General features: G+C 56.1%; 11 protein-coding genes across 11 annotated transcripts; 4 read left to right on the forward strand and 7 right to left on the reverse strand.

Annotated features, from left to right (window-relative positions):
* Positions 1-795: 795 nt before the first annotated feature.
* Positions 796-1,156, reverse strand: LTHEOB_5148 (uncharacterized protein; the record flags this gene model as incomplete). Its single annotated transcript, XM_035514261.1, has 2 exons — positions 796-962; positions 1,021-1,156. 2 exons carry the CDS (start codon positions 1,154-1,156, stop codon positions 796-798), a joined length of 303 nt encoding a protein of 100 aa, XP_035374016.1.
* A 3,120-nt stretch (positions 1,157-4,276) lies between these two features.
* On the reverse strand, positions 4,277-5,415 carry LTHEOB_5149 (Lipase 1; the record flags this gene model as incomplete). The annotated part of the gene is made up of 3 exons (XM_035514262.1): positions 4,277-5,114; positions 5,172-5,206; positions 5,284-5,415. The coding sequence occupies 3 exons, from the start codon at positions 5,413-5,415 to the stop codon at positions 4,277-4,279; spliced, it is 1,005 nt and encodes a 334-aa protein (XP_035374017.1).
* A 959-nt stretch (positions 5,416-6,374) lies between these two features.
* On the reverse strand, positions 6,375-11,076 carry LTHEOB_5150 (Sensor histidine kinase response; the record flags this gene model as incomplete). Its single annotated transcript, XM_035514264.1, has 4 exons — positions 6,375-10,174; positions 10,391-10,497; positions 10,555-10,709; positions 10,774-11,076. 4 exons carry the CDS (start codon positions 11,074-11,076, stop codon positions 6,375-6,377), a joined length of 4,365 nt encoding a protein of 1,454 aa, XP_035374018.1.
* Positions 11,077-11,751: 675 nt separating this feature from the next.
* Positions 11,752-12,645, reverse strand: LTHEOB_5151 (uncharacterized protein; the record flags this gene model as incomplete). The annotated part of the gene is made up of 1 exon (XM_035514265.1): positions 11,752-12,645. The coding sequence occupies one exon, from the start codon at positions 12,643-12,645 to the stop codon at positions 11,752-11,754; it is 894 nt and encodes a 297-aa protein (XP_035374019.1).
* Positions 12,646-13,933: 1,288 nt separating this feature from the next.
* On the forward strand, positions 13,934-14,531 carry LTHEOB_5152 (Integral membrane protein; the record flags this gene model as incomplete). Its single annotated transcript, XM_035514266.1, has 3 exons — positions 13,934-13,993; positions 14,047-14,199; positions 14,259-14,531. 3 exons carry the CDS (start codon positions 13,934-13,936, stop codon positions 14,529-14,531), a joined length of 486 nt encoding a protein of 161 aa, XP_035374020.1.
* An 832-nt stretch (positions 14,532-15,363) lies between these two features.
* LTHEOB_5153 (uncharacterized protein) lies at positions 15,364-16,212 on the reverse strand (the record flags this gene model as incomplete). The annotated part of the gene is made up of 3 exons (XM_035514267.1): positions 15,364-15,588; positions 15,664-15,903; positions 15,964-16,212. 3 exons carry the CDS (start codon positions 16,210-16,212, stop codon positions 15,364-15,366), a joined length of 714 nt encoding a protein of 237 aa, XP_035374021.1.
* Positions 16,213-17,298: 1,086 nt separating this feature from the next.
* On the reverse strand, positions 17,299-18,123 carry LTHEOB_5154 (Thiamine biosynthetic bifunctional enzyme; the record flags this gene model as incomplete). The annotated part of the gene is made up of 3 exons (XM_035514268.1): positions 17,299-17,485; positions 17,559-17,898; positions 18,096-18,123. The coding sequence occupies 3 exons, from the start codon at positions 18,121-18,123 to the stop codon at positions 17,299-17,301; spliced, it is 555 nt and encodes a 184-aa protein (XP_035374022.1).
* Positions 18,124-18,743: 620 nt separating this feature from the next.
* On the forward strand, positions 18,744-19,399 carry LTHEOB_5155 (40s ribosomal protein s22; the record flags this gene model as incomplete). The annotated part of the gene is made up of 3 exons (XM_035514269.1): positions 18,744-18,876; positions 19,089-19,292; positions 19,344-19,399. 3 exons carry the CDS (start codon positions 18,744-18,746, stop codon positions 19,397-19,399), a joined length of 393 nt encoding a protein of 130 aa, XP_035374023.1.
* Positions 19,400-20,166: 767 nt separating this feature from the next.
* LTHEOB_5156 (Phosphoglycerate mutase family protein) lies at positions 20,167-21,322 on the forward strand (the record flags this gene model as incomplete). The annotated part of the gene is made up of 3 exons (XM_035514270.1): positions 20,167-20,444; positions 20,585-21,112; positions 21,208-21,322. 3 exons carry the CDS (start codon positions 20,167-20,169, stop codon positions 21,320-21,322), a joined length of 921 nt encoding a protein of 306 aa, XP_035374024.1.
* A 631-nt stretch (positions 21,323-21,953) lies between these two features.
* Positions 21,954-23,004, reverse strand: LTHEOB_5157 (60s ribosomal protein l17; the record flags this gene model as incomplete). The annotated part of the gene is made up of 4 exons (XM_035514271.1): positions 21,954-22,112; positions 22,165-22,352; positions 22,486-22,699; positions 22,837-23,004. The coding sequence occupies 4 exons, from the start codon at positions 23,002-23,004 to the stop codon at positions 21,954-21,956; spliced, it is 729 nt and encodes a 242-aa protein (XP_035374025.1).
* Positions 23,005-23,152: 148 nt separating this feature from the next.
* LTHEOB_5158 (Fibrillarin) lies at positions 23,153-24,469 on the forward strand (the record flags this gene model as incomplete). Its single annotated transcript, XM_035514272.1, has 5 exons — positions 23,153-23,231; positions 23,394-23,546; positions 23,617-23,871; positions 23,924-24,016; positions 24,069-24,469. The coding sequence occupies 5 exons, from the start codon at positions 23,153-23,155 to the stop codon at positions 24,467-24,469; spliced, it is 981 nt and encodes a 326-aa protein (XP_035374026.1).
* Between the last annotated feature and the right edge of the window lie 676 nt (positions 24,470-25,145).

Below are 25,145 nucleotides of genomic sequence, written 5' to 3' on the forward strand. Positions count from 1 at the left end.
TGCACATATCTCTGAAGTATGACATGCTTGCTACTGCCGGATGCAAGGCGAGTGGGCCGCCCCACTAGCTATCCTCAGCGATGCAACAATCACAACACTCCCAACCTATATCGTATGAAGCTCATATGTCATTAGCGTCCCAAGCTACTAGCCAGATTAGATTCAAAGTACTTGGGGGGCTGCAAAAGTACACCACGTTAATCGATCAACCTATCATGGCAGCTAGCTGCCTCAGGCAGTATTAATGCCTTAGGCATTAATGCCAAGATGCTCGCGACTTGCAACCAGCCGGCGCATCGCGTCGCGTTATGACGCGTCATGACGCGCTCAATCACTCAACGAGATAGAGGCATAGAGCGCGCAACCCACGACAAGCTTACCGCCTTGCAAGGAGGTCGTGAAGGTAAGGAACGGTGCTAACGATCTTCTTTTGTAGAGGGCAAAGCGTGTTATTTGATTTCATCTATCTACGTTGTCTACCTAATCGCGACCATAATTCCAATCCTGAATAATCCCCAAAATCCCAATTCGAAACACACCCATTTGCTCACAGGCCTTTACATGCTGCAGAAGCAGACACGCTCGCTGTGAGGCAGCTCGCTTTTGGCTTGTGGCCTCAGCAGGAGAAAATCAACAAAAGGCACGCTGGCGTGTCTTCCTCTGCAGCTGGTCTCCATGAGCCAGAGACAACACCGCTACTGTTCCGTGAACCCCATCCCAATGTCCTATCCCAATGCTCCATCCCAATGTTCTATTCCAGTGTCCTATCCCAATGCCCACTCCACTTGTCCCAACTTATGGGGACTCGGGCAACAGCGGCCTCATCGGCTGCTGATCCATTCTCGGGGCGTGTTGGTTGTTGTGTATGTTGAAACCGAAGAAGAGTCTGGCGGTAGGAGCGAAGACGTTGACTTGCATGTTCTGGAGACGATCGACGTTCTCGGGAGTGTCGGCTCCAAAGACTAGTTTTCGGTTAGCAAGAATAAGGCATTTCAAGAGGCTCAAAAATTAGCTACTCACCGAGGAACTTCTTGAACAGGTTGTAGAGAAAGAGAATGAAAAAAACACAGACGACAGCAACGACAACAACGACAGCAACGACAGCAATAAGGAAGGTGTCGCTAAGAACGCGCGGAGGAACGTGCCAAACTTCCATTGTTGGATGTTTGAGGTGAACGTGATTGTCAAGTTCCCGGTGGTTGTCGGCAGCGATTGAACAGCAGAGGCGGGGAAGCGATTGTGAATTCCACAGAGAACGAGTAGAGCAGAGGCAGTGAATGTGGTGGTTAGAAGGAAAAAGAAGAAGACGCCGCTGGTCCACGAGCGGTTTGTTTATATCCTCCCCAAGAGCGCTAACCAACGCGCAAGGCTCTCGCACGACCCGTCCAGCACTGACCGCAAGAGTAGCTATACTGCCTGAAAACACGGGCAAACATGGCACGTGCAAGTCGCGGAAGCAAGAGAAAGAGCGAAGCGATAGGCTTTGAGAGGACCAGGCTGAGGGAGGGGCTGTGTAATCGTGCATCTGCACTGGGACTTCGAGAAGCTTCTATGGCCGCCAAACCCTACTTTCGCGCAATGCGAAACAGCTCCAGGCATTGCAGCCTCACAGCTGCTTCCGAGTTCTGCAACGTAGTAGTGGCAACACCATTATGGCGGGCTGCCATTGGAAGAGAGTGGACGTGGAGGTGGGGCAGGCGCACTGCGGTCAGCGGGGGCAGTTTGTCTCGCCGTGCTGCTCATGGTACATACGTCATTGGCGGTGGGCTGAGCCAGGCTGGTGAGCGATTTTGCGCGACTGGTTGTGAGTGATTGTTTGGCAGGCTGCAGTTTTGCCAGGGCGACCCGCTGGTCGAGCGAGCCCTGCGTCGAAGGCAAGGCTGAGTTAGTGAGTTGGCATTCTCAGGCGGCAGCCGTTTCAGTTTCCACACGTCAGGCTTAGGGGATTGGTTGTGGTTTGTCGGTTGGAGATGGCTGCAGCGATTGGTTGTTGTGGGTCGGCTGGAAGGCGGTGACGCAGACAAGGGTAGTGGCAGTGTTTTGCGGTTGTGCGCGAGCGCGCGAGTGCGCAATCTTTGACCTGCGTGAAGTGAATACACTCAACCAAAGGTGGTAGCCGCGGAGGAAATTATCTGAGCTGGACGCTGCCGCATGTTGAAAGTCGATGCCGGCGGACGGTATTCGAGAATACGTATTGCTGTAACAGAAAATGTTATGATGTCTTGCGATGAGGAAATCATTTGCGGCGGAAGAATGCCATCGTAGAGGGAAAACTGATGAGTATGAGAGAGAAGTGAAGAACAGCGATGGGTAAAAGAGAGAATTGAAGAGCAGCTTGAGGGATCGGGGCTGAATTTATATCATTCGGGGGCGCTAATATTGAGGTACCACTTAGTGCCCACCTACGAGTTTTTGATTGGACAACTCGCACGCGCTGTCCAACCTCCACCCCGTTGGCATGATTCGCTTCACCCACGCGCCTCACTTCAGCGATGTGCCACGCAATCAAAGGCTGACATGTACCCAGCCGTCAAGCGGTTGCAGGGTTCAGGGGACATTCAGCTCGGCACACAAAGTTAGCACATCGTCATCGGGACCTTGAAACCGTGACAAGGACTGCTTGAGTCACCATCTTACCAAGTTGCAGCGTCAGACTTGGCAGCTGCTGCCTGCGTCTCGACTCAACATTGCGCCTATGTCACTGTCGAGTGTAAATATCAGCAGAGGTTCCACGACTGCTTTGCAACTTGCCGTCTTTACCCAGCCGTTCACCCTGGACAGATTTTGCTAGCGTCTGTCAGATATTGAATAATCACGACCGCGAACATAGCAATAATTGAGACAGAAACCCAGGGCTTTATCCTGCCCTAGGGGATCTACGGGCAAAAGTCCACGATATGAGTCTTGGGTGATCTCGAAAATCGGGATCGCCCAGCAACAGGGCGTTCCTAAAGTAACTACCAATCCAGATACTTCCGCCTCTCCATCTAGCACACGATCCTGTCACGCCGTGCGAAAGCTGTCAGGACTAAGCCTCCTTTGATTGTGTGCAATGCCTATGTTCTAAGGCTGCTTTCAGGGTGACTCATTCTGGACCATGCCCATTGTGCGCCTGTCGCAGATTGGTCGAATAGCCAGCTTTGCCAGATGACGGACTCTAAAACTGTCTTCCTCCGACAAAGCAACGCTCGCAATGGTATTTGTAAATTACAATTAGCGTCATAGCTTAAAAATTAAAGGTAGGTAGCTAACTGCTTCCACCGCTTTTTATACACATCAACCCCATACGCTTAGGAAAGGTATACTCGAGCGAATCCATAGGCTGGGACTATTAAGAAGAGCAGTAACATCGCTATATACTAAATTACAAAGAGCTTCATACAGTCCTCAAGCGTAAGAGGGCGCTAAGGAACGGAGCGCGAGTAATTGTTTCAGTGTGTACGGTCATTGCCAGCTTTACAACCCTCGATTTTGACACTCTAGTTGGCTATAATTTTACTTTGCTTGTATTCGCAATCTAATTAGTCCTTCGAAGAATAGATCATGTGGTTGGCTATTTAAATCGAGGCTGCTACCACCTGTCCACTCACCTACGCGCCCGCCTACCTACCAACCTACCTCATTACTCAATCTCCGCTACTCCTTACTATCTTCTACTACCTACCGCGCAGTCCGTTGCAGAGTGCTGCTTATTTTGTCTACAAATATACCCGCCTAACTCATTCATTCGTCGCGGCTATACTTAGAAGACCTGTAAAAGCTACTCCGATTTTACGTGTATAAATAGAACAATTGAACTGATAGAACTAACCGGTTTTCTCTCTAATACGTAGGATTGATTAAAGAAAGAGGCTGCTCGAGTAATTAAGAGGAGAAACGTGTGGGAGTACCATGTCCGCATTGGTGTTTTTAGCTATCAGCGGCCATCACATACGGAGATTGCCGATGTAAGAAGCACCCGCTCTAAAACGAATAATGAACAGCCACAATTTAGTTGTGTATGTACATATTTCCAAAGTATGACATTTTTTACTGTTTCTGAGTGCATTCAACTCTTGTTGAAGCTAATTTCTGCGACGCCAGAATCCACAGCTTGCACCTTTCATTCGCTGCCGGAACGTCCACCATTTCAAACTTGTTCATAGCTTTTGCTCTCTTTATCACGCAGCTTTCAAACTTCGGCAGCCCATCTCCACCGCTCTTCGGCATGCCGCTCGCCGCAAAGCTTACTATACAGTCCTACAGCACCTCTGCCACAGTTGCGTTCAATCCACACTCAGCCGATTTGACCTGGAACGTAGAAGGTATACGGCAGATCCCGACCATGCGACGCCGGCGGCACATCAAAAAGATAAGCGTATGACAGCTCATCATCTGCATCCTTCGCAGAAGCAAACGCATCATTCAATGCCGCGTACGCATTGCAATCGATGAGCACCTCACGACTCAGGAGCAGTGCCGCCTGTTCCCGAATATACGCATCCAGTGCGTTGGAGCCATTGTAAACAGGCGGACATATCTCGTCGGCAACCAAGTCAACGAGACCAGTGTCGTTGCCGCCGCCGCCCCCCTTTTCCTTCCCCTCCTCCTCACCATCACTTCCGAACGCCGCCTTCAAATACCCCACCCCCACAAACTGCTCCTCCTCCGTCTCCAGCTTCGGCGGCACGAACCCTCCGCCAAGAGCGGGACGCGCGGGCTCGTCGTCGGGAGGCCGTGGGAGATGGGGTAGGCGCCTTGGGCGTGGGAGGAGGGGTTGGTGTATGATGCGGTGATCTGCTGTATGATTGGGCCGCTGCCGCCGCCGCCGGCGACGACGACGACGACGACGAGGTGGATGTGCGATTGTTTCCAGCGCAGGGGCGAGGTGCTGGTTGTGGAGGCCGCCGGCGTTGGCGGTGGAGTTCTCAGCAAGGAGGAAGCCGAAGGCGGCGAGGCAGTAGATGAGGGTGATGAAGATGATGCCGCGGGTGGAGATGATGGATTTGGTGGGGGTGTTGTTGCTGTTGTTGGAACTGTGTTTGAGCAAGCCGGCGAGGTTGCCGCCGAACCAGGTCGTTCTGGCTTGAGGGCATGGCGGGCATGGCGGGCAAAGGGTGCCATTGTTCATCCTCCTGCGATTTGTTACAAGGGCCCGGAAGCGTGAGTTTCCGAGAGGCGGGGCAGCATACCTGATGTTGGAGAAGGTGTAATCATCTCCAGCTTTCTAAGGGGAGTCGAGAAACTGTCAGAGACAACTGCTTTTCTCGATTTTAGAAACAATTATCGTGACTACCGCCTTACATTGTATTGGACTGCGCGGTAAAGCTCATAGCCTGGGTCGACGACGGGCAGCAAGTTTGGTTCATCGGCCAGAGCTACGGGAGCGAGCGCCGCAAAGGCCACGGCTCTGATGCCAATCGCGCCAAAAAGCATCTCGAAGGACGGCCGTCAGAGGGTTAAAATCATAATACTGGAGAGCAGAGGCAAATATTGAGAACATATAGGCGTCACTCACGGTCAAGGTTTAAATAGTCAAATTGTTGATTGGGCTAAAATCATCCAGTGGTACTGTCTGAATTTATGGGGCTACCGGGCCTGATTGAACGCTGAACAAGCTTCAATAGCGCGGCGCCATGAGGCGGTGGGGCTCCCTCGATCGCCGGAGACAATGTGAGCTGAGCTGTGGTATACGTGTGCAGTCTTTAATGCGGGATGATGCAGCTTGAGCTAAGGTGGCACAGAGGGAGGGGGCGGGAAGCTACATTCTATGCCAACTTTCCCAGTCCGGTTGTTGCACCCGTCCATGCATCACACACATAGCTACTGAGTGAATAAAACTGGTAGAATTGAATTATCACCATACAGCCACCACCCCGTCTTGTGCGTGGGAAATAGAATGAGCCTACAAACAAGGCCGAAAGGGACACTGAATCCAACGTTTTTTTTTTCTTTTGAGAGCTTTGGTACCCTACACAGTAGATCAATACCCAACAAGGATCTTCAGACTAGAACGCACAATTTTCCAGAAGTTTTGTAGCAGTACTTGTGTTGCGGCTGAGAAAATCATCATTCTGTTGCTTCATTCGATCTCTCTTTTTCGAGAGAGAGAAAGCGCAACTTCCGGGCCAAACTATTCCTGCCTTCCCCCCAAATTCCTACCATGCATACCCGACCCTTCCTAAGCATTAAACCAAAATAAAAAAAAAATTCCGCAATACGTTTCTCCTTGGTATATCCCATGTGCCCACCCACTCCCCAACCAACCCCCATAGAAAAAGTACCCCAACGCCCAATCCAATCTTCAATCAATCATTAACTCCCTTCCCTCCCTTCCCTCCCTTCCCTCCCTTCCCCTCCTCTCCCCTCACTCACTCACTCACTCTCTCACTCACTCACAAAACCTCCCCCACCACCGGCCCAAACGGCACCGACGCCTTCCTCCCCAGCTGCCCCTGCCCCGCCACCATCCCCACGGGCCCCACCCCATCCTCCTGCACCACGACGACCGCGCCGCCCTCCCTCCCCTCTCCCACGCCCCCATTCGCAACCCAATTATCCAGCAACCGGCCCACCTCGCGGAAGCTGACGGGCTTGGTCATATATAGATCAAACCCACTCGTAAACGCCTCGCTCTGATCGCGACCGCTCGCCAGCCCCGTCAACGCGACGATCAAGCTCGGCGGCGGGCGCAGGTGCGGCTGCGACGAGCACTGCGCCGCAAACTCCGCTTCCAGCGCGCGGATGCGCCGGGTCGCCTCGAAGCCGTTCATGATGGGCATGCTGATGTCCATGAAGATGATGTCGGGTGGGGCGGGGACGTGTTGATACTTGTGGTCGCCGTTTTGACCGTTCGTGTTCGTGTTCGTGTTGTCGTTACCGAACAGCAGCGACTCGAACACAGCCACCGCCTCCGCGCCATCCGCCGCCGAGTGCACGGCCGTGTACGCGCGCTTGCGCATGAACGTTTGAAGTAGACGCAGGTTGACGGCGTTGTCGTCGACGAGCAGCAGGCGCGGCGTGCGTGCGCCGCCGCCGCCGGGGTGGCCGTGAGGCGTGGGCGTCTTGGAGCTGCGGCGGCTGCTGATGCTCTTGTGGCGGTTGGGCGTGACGGTGCCGGCCGTGTCGACGGAGGAGGGTCTGTTGATGACAGTAGTGACCGTGGCAGGGTCAGCGAAAGGGCTGGGAGCGAGTGAGGGTTTGCGGACGAGGTCGGACAAGGAGTGGTTCTTGTCGTTGCTCGTCACCGCGACGCCTTGGGAGCTCATAGGAGAGGCCGGGGGCGCTTCATTCTGCAGTCTTTCCTGCGGTGTCCAGGACATTGTGCGGCTATGCTCGAAGTGGGGTCGCTCTTCATGTGGTGGTGGTGGTGGGGCGAAGGATGGAGATGTTGTTCCGTCGCCTCGGGGTGGTACGGGTGCTGGGTCTGGGAATGGGAACTCTCCGTTCAGCTCTACCGGCGGGATGGCGTTGGGAGAAGGCAGTGTGTCCATGGCCATGTGGGCGTTCATGCTCTCGTCGTTACCAAGGATGTCGCCTTGATGGAGGACGCTCAAGGTTTCTGGTGCGCCGTTGTGGTTCGTCTTCAACGTTATTTGCTCGACGCGAGTCACCACCTCATCAACAAAAATGTCCTCCGTGGTCTCCGGTGAGACGACAGAATCCGCGATGCTGCTAGGGCTGATCTTTTTGGCTCGCTTGTCCATGACGTTCTGCAGTGCCTTGGCTAGCTTGTATGGACCAACAGGCCTGGGCAAGTACTCCAGGTTTACGTGCTTCATCAGTTCGTCTGTGGCAGAGCATTTGCCAGTACCGGCGCGAATGACGAGGAGCATAGGGCCACTTGACAAGTTACCCCTCAAGCATGGGCAGAGCTCGAGAAGATACGGCAGGTCAACTTCGTCGACCGTGATGAGGTCGGGTTGAGTCTCAGGACACCAATTGAAGACATCCGAAAAGCCGTACCAGTCCTTGAGGAAGCATTCAAGCGAGGCCTTCTCGAGTTCCAACGCACGGGTGGTAAGAGGGCTCGTAAGTTTCTCGTAATCTGGTGGCCTGAACATCGCCGCCGTCATTCCGGATGCGGCCAGCCTAACGGAGTTCAGACAAGACTGGATGGGTCGGTTGGTGCCACTAGTTCCGGTGGTCGCCGTGCCCGCAGACGAGGCGGGAACTGACGCTGGCGTCGTGGTCGAGTTGGTGCTACTGCTGCCACCACCACCCTTGACCATTGGTAGCGTCACCACCACGTCGGTACCAACGCCAAGCGCGCTTCTGATGTTGATCTCGCCGTTGAGCATATCAACGATGGACCGCACAAGAGACAAACCAAGCCCAGTTCCTGGGTTAATGGGATTCTCCTGCGCGAAGGGCGTGAAGAGCTTGGTCCTGAGATATTCAGGTGAGATACCTTGCCCCGAATCCGATATCGTAAGGGTAACGATACTGGTGGCGGGAAGATCTTGAGCGCCGTTGGTGTTTTGAGATGGCGCATCCTTGATATCCTTGGCGCTGAGGCTCACCCGGATGAAACCATTCCTGGTGTATTTGATTGCGTTTCCGAAAAGGTTCATGACAATACGCCGGACAGCTCCTGGCTGCGTAATAAAATCCCACCTGCGCGCCTCGATGTTCATGATAATCTCCACAGCTGGTCGTGTTGCCTTGTATGATACCCCATCTTCCAGTGTACCCAGGTTCCGATTGGGCGCCCCTTGGAGTTTGTCATCCGCATTCTCAAAGGTTGTGATGTCCCGGAAAACGTGGCCTAACGCCACGCCTGCAACGACTTCCTCCGTTATGGCTGCGAGGTCCACGGCGTCATAGATGTTGAGAGTCGGTTGCTGCATTATCGGATGCAACGCATTTTGAGCACCCCCATCCTTGCGCGATTTCCTTGCTTTCCGAATATTCCTTTCAAACGAGTTGATCTTGGAGTAGTCCAGAACCATGTTGATGGTATCCAAAAGTGTCCGCGCACAGCTATCGGCTGTCGATACCAGTGATTTCTGGTACGAAGAACATTCCGTGTCTTCCAGGAATTCGCAGGATGCCAAGATGCCGTGCAGGGGCGAGCGGAGTTCGTGCGAAATGGATCCGATGAAATCGCTCTTCTGCTGGTCCGAAGCCATAGTCGCAAGTCGGGCAACTTCGGTCATAACGCAGCTGCAGAAAGCTATACAGTGGAGAAAATCGGGGTTGTGGCCAAAAGTCCGGAAATCCGAGGTGTTGTAAACGAAGCAAGCGACCCATGATTCAATCTGGACGTCCCAGAGGGGAACGAAAATGACCTGGCGAGCTCCTGGGAAGTGTCGGGCAATAATGACGGCTTCGCTCCTCGATGGCAGCCTCCGTCTTGTCCCGGTCGAAGTCGGCGAGTATTCTGTCGTGAGTGATTCTTCTCCTGAGGAGCCCTGGCTTAGACCATCATCTCCAAAACTGTAGAGTTTTCCTCGAGGATGACGCCGGATCATCTTTGCTAAATCTTCAGGCGAAAGTGGCGTGAATTCTTCCGGGTTCCCATCTTGGTCATCTTCATGTATTGCGGGCGAAGCCGTATGGGCCAGGATGTCCACGGAATGGCTGGAATCCCCCCAAGACGGTGCGTTATCCATAGAATGGTCGGTTAAATGACTGCCGAATGACACGCGATGCTGCGCAGCACTTTCTTTCAAATCATCCACGGAAGGATTCACCGAGTGATGGGGAGCACCCTCGGGACGAAGGCCTGCCGTGGTGCTCATGAAAACGACACCTCCACCACCTTTCAACGACAAGGAATCCATCAAGCCTTTCGAAGCCCGCTCAAACGTTTCCGGGTGGTCATTATCACAAACTCTGGAGCTCGTCTCGGTCTCGGACTCGTCACTGGAATTGGCGGGATCTGCGTTTCTGGAACCAATGCTTCGACGGCTACTCCTAGTGGATTTTGGTGTCCCGGGTAATTTCGGACTCGCAATGGATTCGCTATGTTCCTCTCCCTTAACACTCCGTGCGGCCTTGTACTCGGCGAAGGTGGTATGCTTGAGACTCCGGTTCCTGTGGTGGTTGACTGGGCGTTTGCGTTTGCGAAGCGGATGCTCGGGGTCCACGAAGGCTGCGAGGCACATGTTCATGTTGACGGCGCGTTTCCGGTCCTCCTTCTCCTTCATGAGCTCGAGATGCTCCATTACGTTACTTGCCATGATTGTAAGAACTGTCAAAAGAAGTTAGTACCATAATACAAGCATGCTGGCAGCGCCGGCATTGCCAAGCGGCATCTGAGAAAGGGCGCTAGCCCTCTTAGGAATACTGTGCGGAGCCGTCTCCGACGCAAGCCGAACGGAAAACTCAGCCCCACCGCACTGGTAGCGCGTTCCACTCCGGCCGAAAGGTCAACGTACAAAAAAGCGAAGATTGATGGCGAACCTACATTTCCTGGCAGAAGCACTGAGCGGCTCACGCGGTTTGATGTCCATGGCGAAGAGAGAGCCAATTGCAATGCCCTTCTTGGTCCTCAACGGCACACCCACGTAGTATCTGTAACAAAATTTGTCAGTGGTCAAGACTCAGCTCGGATCCAACGCATGTGTTCACCTGAAGTGCGGCTCGCCCGCCACGAATGGCAACGAACTGTACTGGGCATCTTTGGACAGATCTGTCACCTCAAAGCACGCAGGCGTGCCATCAGAGCTTGGGGTCTGCTCCAGCGTCTGCTCGCATAAGCGACCTCGCTTGGGTACGCTCTTGCACTGAGGGTTCCACAACAGGTCAGCCAGGTACAATACGGAAAACATGGAAGAGCCGGAAGCATACAACGGCCCAGACTGCATCGTCCGGATGCTCGGATTCATCGCTGTTGGCGAGGTCGAGTGTTTTGGTGCTCTCGGCGACAAAGTACTGCGTCTCGCGGTCAATTAGGCTGATGATGGCGCGCTGGATGTCCAATCGCCAGGCGATGAGCTGGCAATGCGCAGTGAGGACCGTGTCCGGGGTGGCGGAGCGCGCGACTGAGACGGTGTTTGGCGGCTGGAAGTACTTGTACAGCTCTCTCGCACGGCTGCTGTCGGTGCAGACGGCGACGGGCTGGGCAGCGGGCTCGGGCTGCTGGTACCCCATGTTTTAGGGGTGTTTGTACGAGTTGGACAGCAGCACGGCGGCGACAGAACCGTGGCCGGGGGAGGGCATGGAGCGTTTTGTTTTTGCAGAGAACGGTGATGGAGCAGCACTGCAGCGCCACAGCGGTCGGGCTCGCACATATCTGTCGTTGGGGCCTAGGCTGGTGGCCGGGGCGGTTGGCGAGGGAGGCCGTTCGCTGCGGACTTCCGGCTGGCCGCCAAGCAGCACCGCAGCGCCATCGCGCCGTCGCCCGCACTACGGCTCGCCGTGGGCGTGGCTTGGAACGTCTCTGTTCGCATGCGGGCCCAGGCCACTGCAGAGCATCCGACTGCTGAACCCTGATCCATGCCCAACCGAGCATGGCCGCCGCTGAGCCCGAGCCGCACTGCTGCTGCCAGCTATTGCAATATCTCTCACGGCTCCCGCGGAGCCCCCCTGTGGTGGCGACTCGCAACAAAGTTTATCAGCTCAACGGTCGGGCCTGCCGGGCCTACCGGCCCTCCCTCCTCGGAAATGATCATTGACTGCCGTTATTCGTTTGTGTGCTACTCTGCCCTCCAAACCCTCGACTATGCGAGTCATCCGCCCGCTCGTGTAATCTGGCCAAGCGCTGACATGAGGCGCCCTGGCTGACGGGCCCTGACTCTCTAAGCGTGCACACTCCACCTCCTCGCCTTAAGCCGTGCCCGCTGACTCCGCGCGCTGCTGCTGACACTCACGACACTCGAGATACAGCGCCGCGCAGAACTCGCGGATCGGCTGCCAGCCCTCAGGGTCATCCGTCACCACATGATTCGCCGGACACGTCCATTTCCACCGCCCGTCGGCGTCCCTCTTCAGGCAGTTCTCCCCCAGCGTCCAGGACTCGAGCCCAAAAGTGATGGCGGTGAAGCGCGGCTCTGCTAGGTCTTTGAACTGTTGCGACACCTGACTCCACAGCCATAGCGGGTTCCACATGCGGTCTGGCACCGCGTGCACATGGAGCCTGAGCTTCTCGACTCGTTTCATTGCGCTCAGACTCCTGGACACGCGGTCTCTCAATCCCCAGTCGCGAGGCATCGAGCGCGGATCTCGCGAGCCGAGCATGTTGGATGTTGCAATGATGCGGATCTCGCAGCTGCGCACCTTAGTGACACTGTCGCGACTCAGCGGCCACAAATTCGCGCTCTGCTCATTCGAACGATCGACATTCAGGGTGAAGGTTGCGCTTTTGCAGAGCACGTCCATGAACTCCTGGTGAAGCTGGCGGCTGGCCAGTAGGATGCCATATTTCGGGTAGTTGGGCTTCTTGCGGTGCGGGATCCAGGACGCCATGCTCAAGGGGCGCGGCGCGCGCATGGCCTCTGTTGGAAAGGAGGGGTTGCAGTCAGGATCCACCATCTCCTCGTAGACCATGTTGCGGATCTCAGCCGGCAGGCCGGTGAAGTTGAAAAAGGGCTCTGGCTTTGCGGCGCGACGTTTCTGGAAGTAGAGAAGCAGCGGCAGCGAAAGGGCAACCGCCAAGGCCAGGGTCCACGCCGAAAGGGTCCAGTTAGCGGGCAGGAGCGTGGTTGCCATAGCGAGAGCCATGACAGGCGAAGCGGTGTAGACGCGGTGGACAGCGAACGGAAGCGGCTCTGTGCTGGGCAGTCCGCGTAAATGAGTGCGAGTGAGGGTTACGTGGAGGGTCGTACACGAAGCTGCTGCGCTGGCTTATACTCTCTCCTGTTGCCTTGGGGGATTAGCACAGCCACGCCAGGCACGGACCGACATTGTAGGGCTGAGGCAGCCCCTATGGAAGTCTAGACAGATGCGGCAGCCCGGGAGGCACGGAGGAGACAAGCGGTCGACGGCGAGAGGGCGTTCCCAGAGTTGAGCGCCCTCGTGCTCCAGCGACGAGCGGTTCTGTCGTAACAAATGCGGACGCGCAGGCGGAGCGGCTTCCGGCGAGCGCGGTGGGACGAGGCTGTCACGATGGCCAGGGTGCAGTCATACGCCGGCGGACCCAGAGTTGGCCGACAAGCTTTTGCGGGGTGAAGGAGGAGCTGCTGTGCCGTCCTGTTGAACAGCAGATCTGCCGCTGAGTAAGGATGCAAGCGAAAGGCCCAGGCACGCCGTGCAGCGGTGGATCTTCCGACGAACACCCTAATCACGACCACACCCCTCAGGCGCGCTCCAGTGCTCTGTCAGCACGCCCGCGTGCGCCGTCAGCATCCAAACCTCATTAAGCACCCATTGCCTGCGCTGGTCGTGAGACGCGCGCGCGCCCGAGACGTGCCCGAAAGGCCGGGATAACGTGTCTGCCTGCGGATCGTTGCCAAAACCTGCTGCGCTGCTGCGACATCGCCCTGCCACAGCCCGGGGTCTCTGCGACTCTTCCAGCGCCTTCCTCGTCCGCGTGCTCCTTTTGGGGCGCTGCTTAACGCCGAAGCTGCGGTACGGCCCCTCTAGTGCCAGCCAGCGCGATGTGATTCTTCACTTTCATCGATCTGGAGCGGGGATCATCCCTTGAATCAGCTGACACAACTTGGAAAAACCAAGTCGTCGTCCTTGCTTGCCCCGGCTTCTGCGCACCACCAATTGTGCCGTCTGGTTCATTTCCGCGCCGGCCAATTGCCGCTGTGCCGCGCTCCCGTGTGAGGTCATCCCGAGCTTGTCTGCGCCTTGGGCGACGTGTGTCACCGACGTCGACGCGCCTGGAGCTCTACCCAGATGCTTGTTTACGTGTGCTGCCCTGTGACGAGCCTTGACGCTGGTGACGTTCGTTTCCAAGGCGCATATAAGATCACCTCGCTGCTCCTCCAATTGTTCGCCATCTCTCAGCTCACAGCTGTTGCTCATCTTCCAAATCCCCAGCTACCTCGTCAGACGTGACACCATGATTCTCTCCCGTCTGGTCTCCATCTTCCTTCGCTTCGGCCAGTTCGTCTGCGCTGCCGTATGTCACTTGCCATCCTAGCCTAACTGCGCCTCTTGCTGACGTCCATCAAGGTCTGTTTGGGCTTGTCGGCCTGGTTCCTCCATGAGATTCGTCATGGTAGCGGCGGCCCCCGTGGACGCACCATCTACATCATTGTCATCGCCTGCGTCTCCGTCATCACCTCGCTGATCTGGATGATTCCCTTTACTTTCACCTTTTTCCATGTGAGTGACGCGTCGACCAACCTAATCATCCTCACATCACCCTTCTAACCAGCTATCAGTATCCGTTTGACTTCATCCTCAGCCTGGCTTGGTTCGCCGCATTCGGTGCTCTGGTCGAATACATCCACGACGCCAATTGCGGCGGTGTCTTCCACTGGGGCGGCCTTTACCGCGGCGGCTGGTGCGACAAGTGGAAGGCTAACGAGGCCTTTGCCTTCATCGCCGCGTGCTTCTGGCTTGCCAGCACCCTGCTTGGCGCCTGGGTCTTCCACAAGAAGACGCGCCCTGACAGCACTTCGCGCAGCCGCTTTGGCCGCCGTTCCTACGTCTAAGCGCCTGAGACTACTGCCGCCTCTCGGAACTCGGCACGGCGAAGCTCTGATGAGACAATGACGTCTTTCTACGCGACGCGTGGACGAATTCTAGGGAACGCTACCAATACGAGACGGAAAAAGGAAAGGGTGGGGCCAAGACGGCCTCTCCTTCCGAACGACCATGACCTCATCCCTTCCCTCCCATGATGACTGATACCCTTTCTACTATTTTCACATTGGCGAAGGACTTCGATACCCCGGCGCTGGCTCTTAACTATGCACTTCTCTCAATAGTCTTAACCTAGGCATTTAATCATCTTTTTTTGCATTATCATTTCATTCCTTCTGCATTAACGATCATGAGGAGTCTTGGTTCTTTTGCTGTACACTGCATCACTTAACCAACTTCGGTGTGAATCTTTGAATATACCATATTTGCGACATGTCTGAGACTTCATTCTTCGCCGTGATATCATAAGTAAGAACCCCCGTAACACGCCATATCCCTTCGTCTGTCCGAAGGACATCATACACAACCCCCATAAATGGCAAAGCCCTGTCCCAATAAGGTAATGCGAAAGAAAAATATGGGAACAGAAAGATGGGACAGAAAAGAAAAAAAAGGTCCCATCAGCAAGGAGAAAAGAAACCACATGGACCGCAAACCTAACCCAGTCCATCTCCACCCTGGAGCCCTTTCCCGGCATTAACGCCAGCCTCGTCGTGCATGTGCTCCGAACCGTAACACCAAACCTGCCATCTAACCATTCAAGCCTTTTTCTTTCTCAACCCCCCTCACTTTCCTTTTTCTCCCCCGTCATCTTCCAACTCAAACTCCTACCACGACCCTCTAGTACCTCGGCGGCGGCGGCGTGATCGACCCGGCCGAGTGGACACTGACGGGCAGCTCCTTGTCGTGGTGGCTGCCGTTCATCTCGACGCTGCCGTCGTCGAGCTTGCCCTGCTTGCGCTGCTTGCGCGCGTACCACTTCTCGATGCACCAGCCGAAGACGGCGACGACGAGCATGAAGCCCTGCAGCAGGAAGACGACGAGCGTCGTGTACAAGGCGAATTTCTATAACCAACGTCTCACATCAGCCCAACTGCTCTTCTTAAGGAGGACGGTAAGGGGAAACAGGAGTATACTCACGCTCTCAGCGCACAGCCGGCCGAACTCGTGGTTCGAGATGCTGCTGGGCACGCTGGTGCTGGTGCTGGCGGGGCGCTTGCCCTTGAACTTGCACGTCCACGTCTGGATCGTCTCGACCTCGGGCGAGTTCTTGTTCAGCACCGCGGCGTAGATGAAGCAGCCGAACGCCACGACCATGGTCGGGAAGATCAGGCCGAGCGTGATGAATGCGCGCGCGGTGGTGCGTTCGGTGAGGTTGAGCTATGAAAGTGATCCCGTTAGCCCTCCTGTTCCTAGATGTGTTTCTTTTCTTGGGCTTACCTTGGGGAGGAAGCAGAGGACGAGGAAGAGGAGGTTGAAGAAGGTGATGACCGCGCCGGCGCCGACGAGCGTGTTGGTGCCGCGCACGTCGAAGTGTCCGTTCCAGAGCGGTAGCCACCACGGGTTCGTCGAGTACTGGTCGTTGTAGACGGCGAGGGCGTGGCCGGCGGTGCCCATAATGCAGACGCCGAAGATGAAGCTCAGGCCCGCGAGGGACAGCTGTGCTATTCTGATGTGCGTGGGCAACATTTTGGTGTATGGGAATGCGAAAGCACAGGAAGAAAGGTACTGTGGAAAATGGGGTATAATAGAAGGGTATCAATTAAAATCCACGGGAACCCGTCGTCGCGATGAGGTGTTTGGTCGAAGTCCAGACTCCAGACGGGAAAGGGAAATAGAAACACGGGTTAAGGGAGAGGACCTCTCGTTGCTCCACGTTGAGAATGGGAGGGCAGCTCGCTGAACCAACGGGGCAGCGCGGCCATCGACGTTTAATAGAAGGGCGATGATTTGGGCGAATCTGATCTTAGCAACACACCCCGCCTACTCGGGTGCATGCACCACACGGCGCCTATTCCGGGAGTCGGCATGGCCGGGATGGAGGGCTAGCACCTGCATTTGCGCCAACCATAGAGACGAACGGAAGCCAGCCCTGCGACCGGGCCAGGCTGCTATTTCTGGGTTGGTGGAGGGGAGATCCACAGCGACAAGCTTCGCACTGGGCGGGCGGGCGCCAAAAGGTTCATCTAGGGCGTTCTGGTCAAGCTTCAATCAAAACTCGCGCATGGGTGTTCTTAGCGAGAGGCAGGGGGGAAACGACTGTGATTCGCCTGGAGGTGCCTGGGTAGTGCAGCATGAGCTATTCGTAGCCTGTGGTGTGGTCGGCTGGCTGAAGGCAGGGCGCTTGTGAGATTGCTGCTGCAGGAGGCCCCGGCTTGTGATTCGCTGGATGCATTTGTTGTGGAGTCCGGCGCTTAACGGTCAACGGCTGTAGAAGGAGGTCTGTGCACTGGGCTGCTCGAAGGGTTAACATGCCAAGCGATTGCTAAAGTGAACCGAAGCGGTCATTTATGGGATGCTGAAGGGCTTGGGCAGATCGCAACTATGAGGAGAAGGGCCGCGCAATGCGTCATTGCTCACGGATGTTCTGATTCGCATAGTTTGAGGGGAGCTCACCTACTACACAGTAAGCTCCCCTCAGTTGCTTAGCGCTGATAACATCTTACACTGTACGTTTCCATGCTATTGTCGAAGCGCCAAACGCCATCCTGCTCCATGTGATGATATGCAGCTCTGAAACGCACCCCAGATTGTCGCTTCCGTCCTCTGGACAACCTACAGTTGGCCCGTCAGACTCCCGCCAGCCGACCACCTGCTGCGTCCAATCCGCGATTTGGTCTTCCCGGATGAGCTGCCCTCTAAGGGATGTTCTTGCTCCCACCGCTCGTCATCCTTATACGCCTCTATGGCGGCGTCTAAATCGTAGTCGGCTTGCTTGAGGTACAGTAGCGCGATATCGTACCTGTTGATCCGAGCGAATCAGCTGTACCGTGCTTTCACATGCTCATGTTTGGAGTCGCAACTGGAAGGCTTACTCGGCCACTTTGCAAGTAACCATCCACTTGCGCACCTTGACCTTCCGGGCCTCCTCCTCTTCGCCTTCTACCGGCCGGGGACTCAAGCTCACGCCTCCCTTATAGTATTCACCGGGAATCAAGATTGTTCGCCTGCCATGTAAGAGGTGGTCGGAAAAAACGTTGTTGGTTTTCCTGAGGGCGGCGGCGGGCACGCCATATCTCAGCGATAAGTTCGTGATGGTATCAGTATCGGGATCGACAAAGTGGAGCACGTCTGGCGCCGGCTCGTCCTTAGCCTTCCCCGCAGGCGGCTGGACCGGCTGGTGGCCTTCATATGGCGGCGGTCGCTCATGAGTATCTACGCGGGCTAAGGTGGCGTGGCGAGGTCTCGGCGACGGTGGCGGTGAGTATGCCGGAGGATCGCGCAACCCTTGGGGCAGAGGAGACGGCGTCGTGGAGATCTGGCAGAAAGGACAATAGGTGGCGAACCGCGTGTTGTCCGTTATGCATCGTGCACATATGGCGCGGCCGCAGCATTCAAGCCGGCGCTCATACTGAGACGGCTTCTCAGTCTTCTCGTCATACGTGGGAGGAATGGAAGAGAGGAGCGCGGCGCAGGTACAGCAAGCTTCTGTAGACATGGTGCTAATCCAAAGTAAGAGACGTAGCAATGAGCAAAGGTGTTTGGAATGTAACAGGAGACCGGATCACCTCCGCAGCTGCCGCTTCTGACATCACCAAGGGTGCCGCGGACCGACGGCACGCGATTCGGCAGAGCCTCGATAAGATAAGAAGGCGGGCGCGTCGAAGCCCTGAGGCGCTATCCGCTTTGGGAAGCGTAGACGAGCCGCACCGAGAAATTCCAGCAACACCTCAGCCAACTTCGCGACGCGACCTCCGACCACCAGCTACGACACGACACCGACGCCCCGCCCTCCTCGAGGTATGTCATGACGAACGAATTCTGCCGAGTGCCCTTCAGGTAGCCTGGAGGAGGCAATCATCGCGGTCCGCCAACACCATGTGCAGCGGTCGCGCGGTGATACGCTTCCTCCTTCGCGACGCGAGCTGAAGAACCCTCTTGGTCCTGCTACCTGAGGGCACTCTTTGCGCTCTATGGCTCTTGAAGGCTAACTTCATCCCCGGTTGCAGATACCTCAGTCCGCCCCGTAGCCACTTGAGAATCTCGTACCAATCGCCAAAATGGTCAAGACCTCCGTCCTCAACGATGCGCTCAACGCCATCAACAACGCCGAGAAGGCCGGCAAGCGCCAGGTCCTGATCAGGCCCAGCTCCAAGGTCATCATCAAGTTCCTGCACGTCATGCAGAAGCACGGTACGTCGCGGCTTTCCTCCGTCGGTCTTCGCAGTTTACAACCCCCTCCCCTGCTCGGGCATATAACTACCTAATGGTTGGCATTGCACCACAACCTTTGGGCTTTAAGTGTCCGAAAGATCAAACTCTGCGAAGATCTTACACGTTTTCTGATTTTTCTGTGATTTCCAACGTTTAATCTTCCGCAACATGCTGATTGAATTGTGTTTTAGGCTACATTGGCGAGTTCGAGGAGGTCGATGACCACCGCAACGGCAAGATCGTTGTCCAGCTCAACGGCCGTCTCAACAAGACCGGTGTCATCTCTCCCCGCTACAACGTCCAGCTCAAGGACCTCGAGAAGTGGGTCGTCAAGCTCCTCCCCTCGCGTCAGTTCGGCTGCATCGTCCTCACCACCTCCGCTGGTATCATGGACCGTAAGTTATCCAACTCCAATTTTCTTTGCCCAATTACTGATTGGTCTGCAGACGAGGAGGCCAGGAGGAAGCACGTCGCTGGCAAGATCCTTGGTTTCTTCTACTAGAAAGCGGGCTCTGTCAGGGCACTGTCGGGGTTTGGAAATATCCACGGAGGTTGCAATATAAAAGTTTTCATGACATGTACGGCGCGTGACATTGCAGTTGCATTTGCGGAGTAGACTACGCTCTGCCACTAAGGTGCAGAAAAAAATGCAACGAACTTTTCGCCGAACATCGGTCCCACTTTAAAATGATCTTCGTGAAGTGTTCCTCCTAAAGTGACGTCAAGGCTAGAGATAAACTCGTTCAAGGCAGAATCTGTGCGGGTGTCTAAGCTTGGGGCGATTTATCATCGTGCAGCCTCGTGTTGTCTCAAGACATTCCCATTCTCTCGACGTCAGTTGACTGTTCTTGAACCGAGGCAGGAGCAGCCCTGTGCGCAACCTATTCCGACAGCATCCCGCTCCAGCTCTCGCCATTGTCACGAACTTACCTCCTTTGTACGGTACACACACAACACAATGGTTCTCGAGACGATATACGTGGTCAGGCATGGCGTAAGTTTTAGTGCGACAAATTCGAAAGCGCATACCTCGATTACATTCCCTGCATCCCATCTGAGATCTTACCCCGCGCGCGAGCGATGCGCAAGTTAATCGGGGAGCCTCGTTCATGACTCCCCTCCTTCACCACGCTTCACGGAGATCCCGCAGCACCTCACCGCTCCACAAGATGCTGCCGCACGCATACACGAATGGCGACGAGAGTAGTACAAGAACCAACCATGGCTAACGCGACGCTCCTCTTCTTTCGGCGCGCATTGTAGTTCCGCATGAACTGGGTGGTGGACCCGAACACGGGAGAGTACAAGAGCACGACGCTGTCGTCAACCCCGACGGGCATCCCTTCGGACCCGGCCCTGGCCAGCTACGGCGAGCAGCAGGCAGCGCAACTGGCGGACAAACTGCTCTCGCTCGATCCGCCCATCGATGTCGTCTACTCCAGCCCCTTCTACCGCTGCCTGCAGACTCTCAAACCCGCGAGTGAGCGACTGTTCGCGCCCGATGGCAGGCTGAGCGGCCAGAAGATCCGCGTCGAGAATGGTCTTGGGTAAGTGGTGTAGTCGTGGCCCTTTCGCGACAGAGGGAAAGAGAAGAACACCTTCCCGCATACTCCCACCACCTTCTCCGTCCCTGTATAACAGACAATGGCCGATCGCTAACACCTCGCGCTTTTTTACCGCAACACAGCGAATTCTACGGCCTCGCCCGCTTCGACCACCCCTCGCCGGCGCCGCTGGCCGTGCTGCACACGCACTTCCCCGGCCAGCTCGACGACGACTACGCGCCGGTGCTGGTGCCTTCAACCAACGGCGAGTCGATCCCAGACCTGCACGACCGCATCGCCTACACGCTGTCGCGCGTCGTCGCCGCGCTCGACGCCGACCCGCGCGCGCCGCGCGCGCTGCTCATCTGCACCCACGCCGCCAGCATGATCGCCATCGGCCGCGCGCTGACCGGCCGCATGCCGCCCGACGAGGGCGAGGAGGACTTCAAGTGCTTCACCTGCGCGCTGACGCGGTTCGACCGCCGCATAACGAAGGAGGAGGACGGCGAGCGGGTGCGCAAGGAGGAGAAGGAGGCCGGCGAGTGGAGCGCGGAGCGTCCGCACGATATCCCGCGCGTCAGTTGGAGGGAGGGCAGGGGCGTGGCCGGCGGCTGGGATTGCGTCATCAATGGCGATTGCAGCTTCTTGACTAACGGCGAGGAGAGAGGATGGTGAGTACTCTTCTTTCCGGGAAAGGGGGGGAGGGGCGGGAACGGTCCTGGTTATTATCCGGAGTGGCGCGTGCTAATCTTTTGTCGTTGCACAGGAAATTCTCTGGCGATGAGGCGTTCTTGACGGATCCCAATGCCTTCAACGATAAGCTGAACACTGGCGAGCCGGTGCCTACGACCAGCGCGGCTGCTGATTCTTCGAAACTGTGAGATTTTTTCGGATATTGAAGTTTTCCAGTGCCAGAAGAGAGGATAAATACGAGAACAAAAATGTTCAAGGCAATAGATAACCTCGGGATCCAGGGAGGAAAGCGTTGTGTTGGGATATTCAAGCGACGGGAGGATACCTTGTTTGGACCAAAATGGATAGACCACTTTTTAGAGAGCTTGCCGATCTGGATCGATTCCATCTCCTTCGGTCAATCTATAGCATCCAGGGAACTTATAGGCCAGGGCCGAGATCATGTGAACTATGGCACCATCAGGGAAGCGCAAGTTTGATCAAACAAAAGAGATGTCGCATTGTAGTAGTTTTGGAGTGCTCAGGCTGAACGCAAAGAAAGACACGATTGAAATCACACACAGTGTGACGTCACATCGCGGTGCATGCTTGTCTACACGCCTGTGGGAGCCTCATCGGTCGAATCGATTTTTTAGACAACATGATATCGTGTGTGTTAAGAGACCCGATCTGGGGGTTTTAGAAACTGAGCAGAATGTCGCCCACGCATCCATCCGACCTCTCAAAAGCAGTCCTGTCGAAACACCGGCAAGGCCCCCATAAAACCCCCATTTTTTCTCCGTCAGAAGCCAGTTATCCCCCAAGCGTCGAAATTCCCATTTAAGCGGAAGTGATGGCCTGGCGGACACGCTGGCCACGCTGCCTCGAGTTCAGCCTCGCGACCTCACGGTCAGCGACCTGGGGACCCTTCTGGACGACCTCCTCGCCCTCGGTGAGGATGAGCTCGATGTGGCAGGGGTTGGACATGTAAGGGTTGATCTGTTGTCGTTGTTAGCTGACACCCTGTTGGGCAGGCCGTTGGGCAACATACGCGACCGTGCGCACGGTAGGTGCGTCTCCGCTGCTTGGGAGCCTGGTTGACCTGGATGTGCTTGACGACGAGGTTGCTGGTGTCAAGGCCCTTGGTGTCGGCGTTGGCCTCGGCGTTCTTGAGGAGGTCGAGGAGGAACTTGGCGGACTTGACGGGCCAGCGGGCCTTGGAGACACCGAACTGCTTGCCTGTAGAATCGCACGTCTCAGCCAATGCTACACGTTTGTGCCTTCCGAGAATTGCAGATCCGCCCATTCATGTCCATCTCAAAATGACGACAATCCAAGCATCCGTTTCTCCAAAGGCGACGAGGCAACTCACCCTGTGCGCAGCGGCCGGTGGAACCGGCGTACCGCCTCATGGGAACGGCCTCGGACTTCTCCTGGACGTTCTCGAGGTACTTGAGGGCGCGCTCAAGCTTCCAGCCGTTGATGGCCTGGGCGGTCTCCCGGGTGTTCTTGAAGGAGACGCGGAGGTAGGAGCCGCGAGCGCGAGCGCTCTTAGCGGACTCAATGTCGGTGGCAGCGTAGCGGACCTAGATGCAGCAGGCGTGCGTCAGCCAGCTGTGCCTTCGAAATTTTGGCAGCACCGGGGGTGCGCTGCAACAAGGAGCTCGGCGGGCGGGCAGCGGCTGCAATGGCAGCGCATCGGGGGCAGTCGGCGTGCTCGTACCATCGTGAGGGAGATTGACGGAGGGTCCTGGTGTGTTGTCGGGGTGGTCGTGTCGTCTCGCTGGGCGGAAGAGGAGTGAGGTTCGACCTTCGCATCGCATTTTCGCCCGCCGCGCGTGGGCGGCGCACGGGCCACCACCCGGCCGTAAGCGAGCGCGCGGCCGGCCATTGGCAGTGCAGCTTCTGCAGACGAACTTTTTTCGAACCCGAAGCTCGCCCACCGCAGCGTCGACTGTCACCCAGCAACAACCCAGCGTCGCTGCTCGTCGCTCATTCCAGACTCCCCCGAACGTCCTCTTTCAACAGCAACATATACAATGGCCTTCACTCCTCGCGGTGGTCGTGGCGGTGGCGGTGGTCGTGGTGCGCCCAGAGGCGGCGGCCGCGGTGGTCGTGGTAATTCTCACTTCCTTCCTCTTTCCCAATCGCGCTGCGCGAAACGCAAGAACGTCTGCTGCGCTTCCTCTGCGCCCCAGATGATGTCTTGTGCTTCGCGCGCATTTTTCGCAGGGCGGGGTCCTTCATCTCCAGCACATCGCTGACTTTGATTTTCAACAGGCGGCTTCGGTGGTGGTGACCGTGGCGGTTTCGGCGGTAGGGGCGGTGGCCGTGGCGGCCGCGGTGGTGCCCCGAGGGGTCGTGGTGCTCCCCGCGGTGGTGCTCCCCGCGGAGGCCGTGGTGGTGGCAGGGGCGGCAGGCCCGGTGCGGCTGGTGAGTTTTCCTGTTTCTGTACGCCTCTGAGCTTCGTACGGGTAGCTGACTATCTTGTGTGATACCACAGGCGGTGCCAAGGTCATCATCGAGCCCCACAGGCACGCCGGTGTCTTCGTTGCTCGCGGCAAGGAGGATCTTTTGGTCACCAAGAACCTGACGCCTGGCGAGAGCGTCTATGGCGAGAAGCGCATTCAGGTCCCCAACGCCGGCGCTGCCGCTCCCACCGAGGACGGCGAGCCCGCCCCCGCTACCACTACCGAGTACCGTGTCTGGAACCCCTTCCGTTCGAAGTTGGCTGCCGGTATCCTTGGTGGCATGGAGAGTAAGCTTCCTCACAGAAATTGGAGACAAACGCAGCGGCTGATCAGAAACAGACATCTACATGAAGCCTGGTAGCAAGGTTCTCTACCTCGGTGCCGCCTCCGGTACCTCCGTTTCTCACGTCGCTGATATCGTTGGCCCTACCGGTAGGCTCTTCTCGCAACCCGACATTCTTTTCGGCAATGCTGACATTTCTAGGCACTGTCTACGCCGTCGAGTTCTCCCACCGTTCGGGTCGTGACCTTGTCAACATGGCCACCCACCGCACCAACGTCATCCCCATTGTCGAGGACGCCCGTCACCCGCTCAAGTACCGCATGCTTGTCTCGATGGTTGACTGCATCTTTGCCGATGTTGCCCAGCCCGACCAGGCCCGTATTGTCGGCATGAACGCCCACCTGTTCCTCAAGAACGGCGGTGGTGTTGTCATCTCGGTCAAGGCCAACTGTATCGATTCCACGGCCGCTCCCGAGGCCGTCTTCGCCCGTGAGGTGCAGAAGATGCGTGAGGAGAGGATGAAGCCCAAGGAGCAGCTCACCCTCGAGCCTTTCGAGAGAGACCACGCCATGGTCTGCGCTGTCTACGCGCGCAGTGACTAAGTTTTTCGTGATTTCCAAAAAGAAAAAGGTTCTTGATTTTGTGGGTTCATAATTGGGTGGAATCTCCATGAGCGGTTGGCTTTGTAAGAGGGAACTTGGCTCAATCTGCCTGTGCTGAGGTTCTTTCGATACTTGAGGGGCTTCACTTTTCCTCGTTTCGCGGTGTACATTCGGCTTTGGGAGTTGCGGCGTTAAAACACTGGTTGATGAGCTACGTGGCCCTCCTCTAAATCACATCCAAAAAGCCGATTTTTCTCTGTTCAAACTTGTGCTGTGCAAGAATGATTAAAACTTGGTGACAAGACGAGTCCGCTGACTGCTGACTACTTGACATATCGTGCGCTCTCTTGCCACTTTCTTATCAAAGCTGACATTCCACTTTTTTCCGAAGGCCAAGAAGAAAGGAAAAGAAATCTCGTAACGCAACTCCTCTTAGCTTCAACTACAAGTGCATCATAGTCAATCCTACAGCGTAAACCGTCTACTTTCTCGTCTAAATTAGAGTTTCCAAACTACTTCAGCAACGCTAACGCAGCCCGCACCCTCATAATCCGCCCCACTTTCTTCATCTACGCAACTATTTTTTCACCCTCCTCCCGGCGGCACTAGAGGATCATATTGGCCATCAACAGTACTGTCGCTGTCGATGCTTTCTCGTTCTCTCCCACGCCGATAG

The sequence above is a fragment of the Lasiodiplodia theobromae genome (genome assembly GCF_012971845.1).
Source record: "Lasiodiplodia theobromae strain AM2As chromosome Unknown scaffold_14, whole genome shotgun sequence".
In the NCBI taxonomy this organism is placed as follows: domain Eukaryota; kingdom Fungi; phylum Ascomycota; class Dothideomycetes; order Botryosphaeriales; family Botryosphaeriaceae; genus Lasiodiplodia; species Lasiodiplodia theobromae.